Source organism: Pelodiscus sinensis, chromosome 7 (genome assembly GCF_049634645.1).
Source record: "Pelodiscus sinensis isolate JC-2024 chromosome 7, ASM4963464v1, whole genome shotgun sequence".
Taxonomy (NCBI): Eukaryota; Metazoa; Chordata; order Testudines; family Trionychidae; genus Pelodiscus; species Pelodiscus sinensis.
The window spans coordinates 32816166-32828642 of NC_134717.1; the positions used below are offsets into that span (position 1 = coordinate 32816166).

Here is a 12477-nt window from a genome sequence, read left to right on the forward strand (position 1 = left end):
TATCAACATTTGTTGATATAGGTTATTCTGATACTTTATGAACCTCTACTCAGTTTTCACAACTGAGTTCACCATTAGGGTAAATTTGTGGGTCCAGGTATCCCAAAAGGCCCCACCACTGACGGACAGGTTCTAGACAGCACTCACTAAGGACTAAGAAAAAGGACACCTACAGACGAGTTTCAGAGAGGTAGCCATGTTAGTCTGTTTCAGCCAAAACACCTTAAAGACCAATTCATTTATTAGGACATACGTTTGTGTGATTTGCAGGTCACTTTGACAGATGCATAAAGTGAAAAAAACAGACGGCAGAGATAAATACATCATACAGAGGTGAGAGTGTTACAACAGTGTTAATAAGGCTAATTCATTCAGGGTAGATGTGGCCACTTCCAACAGTGATAAGAAGGTGACAATAACTAAAGGGGAAATTACTTATTGTAATAATATAGCCATTCCCAGTCTCAAATTCATTCTGATGGTATAATATTTGCATATTAATCCCAGCTCAGACGTTTAATGTTGCCGTCTGTTTTTGAAGGGTTTTTTTGCTCAAGAAAAGCAACCTTTAAGTTTGTAAATGTGTGTCCAAGGAGCTTAAAGTGCTCTTGTACTGGTTTTCCTATGTTACCATTCTTGTGTCCATTTATTCTTTTGCATAAAGAGTCTGGTTTGTCCAATGTACATTGCAGATGGGCACTGCTGGCACATAATGGCATATTTCACATTAGTGGATGTGCAGGTGAATAAGCCTTTGATGATGGGGTTAGGTCCTATGATGCTGTCGTTAAAAGTAAACATGTAGACAGAGTTAGCAATGGGGCATGTTGCAGGGATTAGTTCCTGGCTTAGTTTTTTTATAGGGTATGTAGCTGATGGTGAATATTTGCTTCAGGTTGGGGGGCTGCCGGTAAGTGAGAACTGGCCTACCTCCCAAGGTCTGTGAGAGTGAGGGGCTGTCATCTAGGCAAGGTTGTAGCTCCTTAATAATGTGTTGGAGAAGTTTTAGCAGGTAATGGCCAGTGGCATTTTATTGCTTACTTTGTTAGGTCTGTCCTGTAGTAGGTGACTTCTGGGTATCTGTCTGTTTCTGTCAAAGTGTTTCTTCAGTTCCTCAAGTAAGTACTGTAGTTTTAAAAATGCTTGATAGAGATCCTCCTCTCGGTGTTTGTCTCTGTCTGAGGGATTGCAGCACATGCATTATATCTTAGAATGTGGCTGTAAAGAGTGGATCATGGGATGTATTCTGGATGAAAGCTGAGGGAGTATAGGTAAGTATAGTAGTCAGTAGGTTTCCAGTATACGGTGGTGTTTATATGACCATCACTCATTGGCACTATGGTTCAGGAAGTAGATCTCTTGTATGTACTGGTCCAGGCTGAAATTGATGGGGTAGAAATAGTTGAAATCCAAATGGAATTCTTCAAGGGCCTCCTTCCTGTATGTGTAGATGATAATGATGTCTTCAATGTACCGAAAGTAGAGGAGGGGCACGTGGGGATAAGAACTAAAGAAGCATGTTTCTAAGTCAGCCATAAAAATGTTGGCATACTGTGGGGCCATGTGGGAACCCATATCAGTGCCACTAACTGAGGAACTAACTTATATTAATTGTCCCCAAATCTGAAATGGTTGTGGGTGAGAAGAAAATCACAAAGTTCAGTAACCATCTGTGCCATGACATTATCCGGGATATAGTTCCTGATGGCTTGTAGTCCATTTTAGTTTGGAATGCTGGTATAGAGAACTTCTACTTGCATAGTGGCGAGGATGGTGATGTTCCAGAAAACACCAATGGATTATAGTTTCCTCAGGAAGTCAGTGGTGTCTTAGAGATAGCTGGGAGTACTGGTAGCATAGGGCCTGAGGAGAGAGACAATATATAGCGAACCAACCCTACTGTAAGAGTGCCAATGCCTGAGATGATGGGTTATCCAGAATTTCCAGGATTATGGTTCTAGTGTAGCAAAGAGAATACCCCTGGTTGTGGCTCTAGGAGTGTTCTGTGAGGATTTGTTCCTGTGCTTCCTCAGTTAGTTTCTTGAGTAGATGGTGTAGGTTTTTTTTGGTGGCACTCAATAGGATCAGAGAATAGTCATCTGTGGAATGAAGTGTTGGATAGTTGTCAGCAGTCTCCCGTTTGTAAATTGACCTATTGACAACTGCGCATCCTTTGTCAGCCTCTTTGATTATATGTCAGAAAGAAGAGTGGCTGCTAAACTGATACCTTGCCACAGCGAAAGTAAGATCAGCAGCAGTAAGTAAGCTGGGAGCTGATAAACTGGAAGTAAAAGCACTAGTTAGAGGGTTATGGAGTTAAGAAATTATGTGAGGGTCAGGAATCAACCACAAGCACATGGAGAATGGGAGGAAAGGCAGCAATGGGAAGATAAGCTGGGATCTGTGTCATCTTTTGCTCTGTGAAAAAAACCACATGCAGAAAAAGTGCTAAAGGCATAAAACAGACAGCACTAAAATGAAAATCTCTTACCTTCGTCAGTTTTTCAATCTGTTTCTCTAATTCTTCAACACTTGCTGCCTGGTCCCCATCATCCTACACCCAACAAATACATGGTCATAATCGTTTATTTCAAGATAATGTAAAAAATATATGTGATGTCAAATCTGTGGGTCAAATTCTACCCTCAGACATGGATGTAACTCCCATTTATACCAGCAGGAGTTGTGTGCAGAAACTGGAACTATATGTTTGTAGAACATATGTGATTATGCAATATATAACTTCACATCTACAATGTTATATCTTTTCCTTCCCCAAATGTAACTGTATGGGGAAAAGTAGATGGCCAGTCAATTTTGTTGAAACTTTTTCTTTTAAAGAGAAGAAATAATTCACCTTGCAGGTGAACACTTTAAAATGTAATTTAGTTAATTAAGTTTAAAGCTCTGTGCTCTTTTACATTAATTTTTAGGTTTTTCTTCTCACATTAAATAATGGAACAATGTCAGAATCCGATAAGTCAGTCTTTGGCAAAGGAGAGAATTTGGAGTCTTCTTTCAACATTCACAAGAAAATGCAAAGCCACTTTAAATGGCAACAATGTGTATGAGAAATACGAATACTTGATTTTTAAAGAGAGAACTTCCATGATGGAAAAGTGTAAGCTTTAAATTCTCCTTGATGAAATTACAGATAGAAATAAGGATAATTTCCATAAGAATTGTAATTCAATTCAGTGAGTACTTAGCAAACTATAGTACAGTTCCAAGATAATTCTGTAATATTCTTGGGAGGACTCAATTATCCTTCATTCTGAAACAGAAGATAGTAGCTTCCCCTATGTGATTCTTTATGTGAACAGCTGAAATTTTACCTACATACACTTTAAAGGTGAAAAGCAAAAATGAAACTGGAGTTAAACCCAAAAATGTGAGTTAAATTCCAACAATAATCATGATGAGGTGACTGGGAGGAGAGATGCATTCCATACAGAAATAAGATAATTTAACTTTTACAAAAATCATTCTAACCTTCTGTGAAATTCTATTTATACTTTGTGGCTCACAAAATGCAGCACTGTAAAACTTCACACATGCAATGGGACTTTCTGTATTTATTACAGATATCACATTCTGCAATATCTTGAAGTGAATCAGAAAACACCAAGACTTTTTTCCACACAGTTAAAATAATTGGAAAAGGTTAGTTAAAGGCAATTTCTGTATTAAATGGGCTCCACACTTTGTACCCAGCCCAGTTACTGTAGTATTTCACATAGTTTTAGGGAAAACTCAAATTTCATTTTCTCATTTAACTTCACCTTTTATCCATATTTTGCATTTTCAAGGGGATTGCATTCCTCACTCTTTTTGCTTATGAGACAATTTACATGCAAAAGTTCTGTCTGTATCTCTTATATTCATTCAGAAGGATAGAAAGACACCACGAAGGGATTACTGTAATTCCATACAGAATCCAGAATGGTGGCCAGAAGGAGAGCTCCCAAAGGTATTGGGATGGATTTGAATGCCACCACTAGTGTGCATTAAGGACATAGGCGTGCACACAGGGTGTGCCAGGTGTACCTAGGTAAACGCTAATGTCTCAGGCCAGCTAGTGGCTGCTGGGGAAGGAGAGGAATTTGTGACAGGGCGCCGCAAACCCTCACTTTAAATTCCCTACGGCCACCTACGGGGCAGAGAGAGAGCATGGTGAGAGGGGAGACCCCCAACTATGGCGTGACATCACGACTTGGGACTTTCAAACAGTGCGGCCCAGCTCCAGAAATAGCTGAGGCCCTGCCCCTGGGCAGGGGCGTCCCCAGGGCCCCACTGCACCAACACTTATGCACCCGGGGGTGCCTCTTTCCGGCCCAGCAGCACCGCGTAGCTCCCGAGACACCTTCCCCCCGGCCCGGCAGCACTGCGCGGAGCCCTGGGGATGCCCCTGCCCACCCGGCAGCACCACACGGCACTCCCTGAGGTGCCCTGGGGACACCGTGCGGCTCCCCTTGAGGTGCCCCCCTCAGCCCGGCAGCACTATGCGGCGCCCTGGGGACGCCCCTGCCAGGCCCTGCAACACTGCGCAGCACTCCCCCCACCCGAGGCATCCCTGCCTGGCAGCACCTCACGGCGCCCCGGAGATGCCCCAGCTAGGGCCTGGCCAGCCTGTAGCTTGGGCCAGCTTTGACTCCAGCCCTACTAATTTGAAGGCAGAAGCTGAAGGGAAGGGAAGGGAAAGGGAGGGGAGGGAGAAAAATAAGAGGAAGGAGTGGGAAAGGAAGGGGATTGTGCTGAAGGGAGGGGGTAGGTCAGGAGAAGAAAGGGGAAAGCACTAAGGGACAGGTTAGAGGAGAGGCAAATCCCAGGGGGCCAAGTGGAGACAATGAGGAAAAGGGCAGTAGGGGAGGTGTCAGTGGGAGGGGGGACAGGGTGATGCTGGGAGAGGAGAGGATAAGGGCATTGGGGGCTAGAGAGGAGAAGGGGAGGTGCTGGAAGAAGGCTTGGGAGAAGGCTTGAAAGAAGGGGTGGGCGTGAGGAAGGCGGGATGGAGCAAGGCATGTGTGAGGGCACAGGGGCATGAGGTGAATGGGGGCAGAGGGTGGTGAAGGGGTGGGCATCAGGAAAAAAGGAGGCAAGGGCAGTGAGGGAAGGGGGAGGCACCAAGAGGGTGCAGGGGTAAGGGAAGGTGCAGGTGCCATGGGGATTCTGGGAGTGAAGCAGAAGGGCAGACACCTGCAGGGGAGGGACCAGCACCAGAGGAGAGAGGCAGGGCAGGTGTGTAAAGGGAGATGTTAGGAGAGGGGATGAGGAGGGGTAGCTCACATGATCAGAGTGGGGCTACTGGAGGAGTAGGCACAGGGGGGAGAGAAGGGATGGTGGAGGGGCGCAGATCTCAGGAAGGCTGAGGGCAGTGAGAAGGGCAGGAGTCAGGACAGCAGGGGAGAGTGAGGAGTTGAAGGGCAGCAGGCACCAGGGGAGCTGACAGAGCAAGGGGAGGAGACATGGCAGCAGAGGGAAAAAGTAGAGGTTTATGAGATATTTATTAATAACTTGGGTGCCACATCCAAACAAGCCACATGAACTTAGTACTGGTGCACAACACAAAATTCATTCAGCTCATCGGAGGAAACTCTTAGAGGGAACATTTCCCCCATCCTTTCCACCCCGAGTTAATGTCTCACACATTGGAGTAATGCAATTGCAGGATAGCTGCATGAGGGGAGTTGGGGGGGGGGGGGGGAACTAATCCCTATTGGTAGGAGGATAGTGGGAAAAATCCTTGGGGAGAGGGGGTTACATGACACCTTTTGGTCATGTGTCCATCTTGCCCAGAGTGTGTTACCTCCAGAGGTGTGGCTAATGGGGGTCAGGGGCGTGGCTAACAGGGTCAGGAATGTGGCTAATGGGGAATTAAAAAATTCTTTGGGTGCACACCCTAATGAAATGTGCTGCACATGCCTATGATTAAGGATATTAAATACCAATAAATGTACTAGTCACGAAGTCAATGGAATTTCCATCAACTACTTGACTAGTTGATAGGCACTTCCGCTTTCCTCCTTTGAAATGCACAAGAGCCCCACCATTTCAAAGCGGAAGCACCCGCGTGGAGCCTGGAGTCAGCGTCACTTCCCACTGGCCCTGGGCTCCACACAGCGTGTCAGCTTTGAAACCTACAAGAGTCCCCTATGGGGCATCTTGTGCATTTCAAAGCAGAAGAGCCCACATGAACTTTCCAGCTGACCCTGGGCTTCGTGAGGCATTTCCACGGAACCTGAAATCAGCTGGGGATTCCCCAGCTGCCCCTGGGTTCCGCATAGTGCTGTTGCTTTGAAGTACCCTTCTTTTCTCTCCCCCCCTTGCTGCCTCTATCTAATAGGGACAGAAAGGGGAGAGGGGGGAAGGACTAGTTGACTAGTCCTTTACATCCCTAGTTTGCATATAAAGCATAGTGTAACAACATTCTCACAATGCAACTGCGAGGTATTGTAGGTAAAGAAATCTCATGAGCTTATTTTATAAACTGGTAAAATGACAAAGAAAGATCATGTGACATGCTAGAGGTCAGACAGCAAAAAAGAACAAAAAGAGGATTCAAATTTAGTAATCTTTTGGCTCTTCCCAGACTTCTTCCACTACTTCACACTGTTGGATTTGCATGAAGTTGCTTGAGATTGTGTGAAATGTCTACAAAAACCTCAGTTTTACTATAACAAAGGCACTTCAGTTTAACAAGCTAATAAATATTCTTAATTACCCGCCTTGTGTCCAATAAGGATATTGGATATTAAAATATAAGAGTACCATGGGACAGAAAAAGACTATTCTTCTCACCCTCATCAACCTGGAGACATTGCAAAGACTCAAAGGTGAAATTCTCCGGCAATTTTCAATTATCCTTTAATTTAAAAATACACATACATATATGGTTTCAGCTAAAACTCACGAAAACCCCTTCCCTTCTTTCAGCTTGTAGTCACACGTGATGTCTCAGTTTCACAATGGATATTATTTATTATAATTTCATAGAATCATAGAATGCTAGGACTGTAAGGGACCTCGAGAGGTCATCGAGTTCAGTCCCCTGCCCTCATGGCAGGACCAAACACTGTCTAGACCATCCCTGATAGACATTTATCTAACCTACTCTTAAATATCTCCAGAGATGGAGATTCCACAACCTCCCTGGGCAATTTATTCCAGTGTTTGACTACCCTGACAGTTAGGAACTTTTTCCTAATGTCCAACCTAAACCTCCCTTGCCGCAGTTTAAGCCCGTTGCCTCTTGTTCTATCCTCAGAGGCTAGGAAGAACAATTTTTCTCCCTCCTTGTGACACCCTTTTAGATACCTGAAAACCGCTATCATGTCCCCTCTCAATTTTCTCTTTTCCAAACTAAACAAGCCCAATTCTTTCAGCCTTCCTTCATAGATCATGTTCTCTAGACCTTTAATCATTCTTGTTGCTCTTCTCTGGACCCTCTCCAATTTCCCCACATCTTTCTTGAAATGCAGTGCCCAGAACTGGATACAATACTCCAACTGAGGCCTAACCAGCGCAGAGTAGAGCGAAAGAATGACTTCTCGTGTCTTGCTCACAACACACCTGTAAATGCATCCCAGAATCATGTTTGCTTTTTTGCAACAGCATCACACTGCTGACTCATATCAGCTTGCAGTCCACTATAACCCCTAGATCCCTTTCTGCCATACTCCTTCCTAGACAGTCGCTTCCCATTGTGTATGTGTGAATCTGACTGTTCCTTCCTAAGTGGAGCACTTTGCATTTGTCTTCATTAAACTTCATCCTGTTTACCTCAGATCATTTCTCCAATTTGTCCAGATCAGTTTGAATTATGACCCTATCCTCCAGATTAGTTGCAACCCCTCCCAACTTGGTATCATCTGCAAACTTAATAAGCGTACTTTCTATGCCAATTATCTAAATCGTTGATGAAGATACTGGAGAGAGCCGGTCCCAAAATAGACCCCTGCGGAACCCCACTTGTTATACCTTTCCAGCAGGATTGTGAACCACTAATAACTACTCTCTGAGTACGGTTATCCAGCCAGTTATGCACCCACCTTATTGTAGCCCCATCTAAGTTGTATTTGCCTAGTTTATTGATAAAAATATCATGAGACACCATATCAAACGCCAAATTTCTCTCTGTACTGACTAAATTGAAGCTATCCTTATAAATAACACATGCTTTTTCCAGAAAACTACTTTCATGCTTATTTGCTAAAATATTTGGCTCCCTGAACCTGATATAGTCTTTAAGAAGACTTTGCATAGGAAGGCAATCTCAGAGAAATGAAAATCAAGATTAAGTGAAAACAAGCAAACAAAAAATAAATCAAATACACCGGCTAAGAAAGCTAACAGCTTACCAAAGAAATTAAAATATCAAATAATTAAAAAAAAATCAGACGCACATTAGTTTATTGTGATTTTTTCCTTTTTATAAAATTTTCAAATCTATTCTATAAAGAAAATTCCATTCTTGTATATTTAAAAAAGCTATTATTTGAATAAATTAACATTTCCTACCTCATCTTCACAAACTTCGGCCTTCTTTCCCTTTTTGTCATCTTTGTCCTCTTCATCCTCATCATCTTCATCTGCTTGATCATCACTATCATCATCGTCATCATCATCGTAATCACTGTCTCCTCCCTTCCGTCTCCGTTTGCGTCCTGAAGTGGGTGTACCACCCAATGAATGCTGTTCTTCTCCTATGTCACCACCCACCGTAGTATCTCTTTTGCCAGTTTTCTTGGCATGAATGATTCTAAGTCTTTAAACACATGGTATACAAATTGGTATTATTGACTGTAGTTGCATCATACACAAACACTACTCCATTCCAAACTGCATCACTCATTTTAAGCTAAAAATTTAATTCTGTCCTACAACAGCCTTCTGCTATCTCACTCTTTGTTACCCATGCCTGACATTCACATTATAGAACATTTTGTACAGAATTCTGGTCCTTTAAAATATATTTAGTTTTACACTGGATTTCTTGCCTCCAGGGTGAATTCTACTAACATTGAGCTCCTGTACAAAAGACATATAGGATAAAGAGGAATTTTCAATGACCAGCCATGTAAGATGAAGAGAAGAGCCCATTTCAACCTTTCTTTAATTTATTAATTTCTTCTTTTCCTTTGCACTGCACCTACTGAAATCTGCATTTTACCTGCTCATTTTAAAAGATCACGATTAAAAATGTATGTCTAAAAAAAAGCTGAAAACTGATAATAAACCAAAAAACATCATTTTGCTTAACTAATCTTAGTGCTAGCAAGGAAATATAGGTTGAACCTCTGTGGTCCAGGACTGTATGGATGTTGCTGGACTAGAGGGGCCCAGTAGCAGAACGGAGCCAGCCAGCAGGGCCAGCGAAGCCTGCAGGACCACCAGGAGGTTCAGTAGGACAACAGGGGCTGCCAGGAGCTGTGGAAGGGCAATGTAGCCTGTAGCCAGTAACAGCAACAGGGGCTGCTCGGAGTGCCAGTGGGGCAGCAGAACCCGCAGCTGGTGAGGCAGGGAAGTTGGCAGGGCCAGTGGGGCAAGGAGCTCTATGGGGGCTACCGCAGCTCACAGGGCATGAGACTGGGGAGAGGAATACAATGGGGAGGTTGCCCTCCCCTCCCCGCACTGATCTCCCATGGTCAAGCAAATTCTCTTGTCTGGGACTGATCAGGTCCCCAGGGTGCTAGATGTGGGAAATCCAACTGCAGTAAACTTGATCCTTAATCCTGTATTTTTTTTTTTAAATCGAAACATTTAAAAGTATATTTAGTCTAGTTTTCATAACGTTTCTATGATTCATTATGCTTTGGCTGGTCTTTTCATATTCTGGACTCAACTCTAAGAAATCCTAGCCAGTTAAATTAACAGAGGTTAACAAATATGTTAATTTTAAGAAACAAAAGAGAAACATACATACCAGTATTTCTTGTTGTAGACCTTCCCCTTCCACAAGTCCTACAAAACAAGATTCCATAGAGCAAATGTTATAATTCTACCTACCAGGAAGCTAGCAGGCAAACACACTGAATCATAGGCGATATATATAACCAGGCTCGAACAGTCATTTAAGGAGCAGGCCAAAAACATAACTGATCTATAGTAGATATAAAAATGAGTGTAGAAAAGGCAAATGTTTTCCAAGAGAAGAGGGGAGGGAGAGAGGGAGGATGGGAAAACTGGAAGGATTACGACAAACACAATTACCAGCGAGTAATTTTTCCTTGTCGTTCCTTGTCCCACTTCTCCCATCCTATGAAACAACATTCCATACAGCAAGTGGCTATGACGAGAAGTGTGAAAGTAGGTAGCTTCTTAAAAAGCAGCCTAGAGAACAATGACAAAAATGTCAGCTCCCTAGAATGCTGATGGTATCTAGTCAGTAATGAAGGATAAAGACTGAAGAGTTACTATCGTGCAGTATTCTTACACAGTTATCACTGTTTAGTTCTTACTGCTCCAGAGGTGGTAATGGCTTTAGAAAACCAAGGCTATGTTTATATTACAGCTTACATCAGCATAACTTGTGTTGCATGGGAAGAGAAGTGTGTGAATAAATCACCCTCTGAGCAAAATAAGATGCACTGACACAAGTGCTCTGTAAGCTGGGGAGCTTCACATGTCAACACAGCTACTAGCTCTCACAGGGGCTGGAACAGTAAAAACCAATGGGAGAGCGCTCTCCCTTTGGCTTAGAGCAGCTATCCTGGAGAACTTACAGCAGCACTGTAAGCTCTCTAGTGTAACTGTCCCCTCATTAGCAAGCAATTACCTACTCCTGGCAGGACATATTTAAAAAAATCTGTAATACACATTAAAATTTAGAAGATGCAGAAGATCTTAGACCCTTCTTTTGCTCATGGAAGCAAACACATTTTTAGACTTTTCTTATATACTTTGTGTAACATTTTTAGAATACTTACATGACAGGTACCTAAGTCCCATTTTCAAAAGTGGGTTTTTCAAAAGGCTCCTAACTCTCACTGAACATCAACAAATAAGTCAGTTTTGAAAATAGGACTTAACAGCCTATATCACTTATGCACTTTAGAAAATTATATCTTTTTTCTAAGAGAAGTAAAGTTGTATATCCTTCACCACCATTTTGGAAAAGTTTTCTTTGCACAAGGACAAAAGCATAGCTGAATGAACAGGCTGATTAATATAAAATTCAAAACTTTAGGCATACCTATCTCATAGAACTAGAAGGGACCTTGAAAGGTCATTGAGTCCAGTCCCCTGCTCTTATGACAGGACCAAGTACCATCCCTGACAGATTTACCCTAGATTCCCTAAGTTGTCCCCTCAAGGATTGAGCTCACAACTCTGGGTTTAGCAGGCCAATGCTCAAACCACTGAGCTATCCCTTCCCCCATAAAAATCCAGAGATAATCTGAAGGACAATTCTGTCCAGAAACACCAGCAGATAAGGAAATTCAATAGCCAATGAATACAATTTCCAAAGGCACCTAAAAGAGAAAAGGGCATGTAAAAAGACCACTTCAGTGGCAAGCAAATGAAGAGATACAACTCGGAGAGATACAAACCAAGGTTGCATAAAGCTGAAAATGAAAAGTAAAAAAATGAATAAAAAAGGCATCACAGACATCAAAAGGCAGCATTCTGCAGTCCAAGACCATGATGAACTCTGGTAAAATGCAGTCAACATATAGTAAGCAGCAAGTGAACAATGATAAATCTTCCAGAAAACATGACTTAACAAAAATGCTCCAAATAAGAGAGGAGGTGAAAAAGGAGGAATGTTTCTTGATAGTATCCAGACACATAGCCCAAACAGGGGAGAAAGGCTTATTTCAGAAAGCTGTCCTTTTAATCCTCTTCAATTCCAGGCACACACAGAAGGAAGTTTTGAAGGGAATGACCTTCTGCATAATCTGATCTCAGAACAGATCTAATGCAAAGTCCACTGGGGCTAGAAACCAAAGATATGGAACCAACTAGGTACCAACCTACTTATATTAAGAAAATGACATGAATCTAAGCTGATCTGATCTTTGCAACATTCCTGGAATCAGGCAATGAAAAGAAATAGACATCCATGCTCTAACTTTTCAAACAGGCCTTAAATTCTGAATGTCCATCTTGATATACATCAAGGTTTTTAGAAGTACTTTAGAGAGCAACTGCTCTCTAAAAAGGTGTTTCAAATTGGTCATGTGAAAATGGAGACACCCCAAATCATTAGCAAATGTTGATCTTCATTCCTTCCCTCTGTCCCCAAAGAACACAACAAAGTGCACTTCATCTGGGTTATGATTTACAACTGAAGTTGCTTCTCTGTGAAAAAGGAAACTAATCTACAATGGGTTTACTGCAGCAACAGCAAAACTGAAGGATTTCATTGAGACCCCTGCCCAAAGTACTTCCGTGTTCTCCCAAGAACATAAATTTACTCGTTCTGCAGGCGACCATATGCTCTTTGTCTCCCTTTGTCCATTGATGTAAGTGACACTT

General features: G+C 42.6%; 1 protein-coding gene across 27 annotated transcripts in view; it reads right to left on the reverse strand.

Annotated features, from left to right (window-relative positions):
• Window positions 1–12477, reverse strand: part of BAZ2B (bromodomain adjacent to zinc finger domain 2B) — a 337721-nt gene that overhangs the window by 44666 nt on the left and 280578 nt on the right. For all 27 annotated transcript variants that reach the window (XM_075933462.1, XM_075933451.1, XM_075933455.1 and 24 more), the window contains 2 exons: window positions 8518–8764; window positions 2492–2554 (listed from right to left, as the gene is read on the reverse strand). In XM_075933462.1, the coding sequence (XP_075789577.1) occupies window positions 2492–2554; window positions 8518–8764 (310 nt within the window). The remainder of the gene's footprint in view (window positions 1–2491; window positions 2555–8517; window positions 8765–12477) is intronic.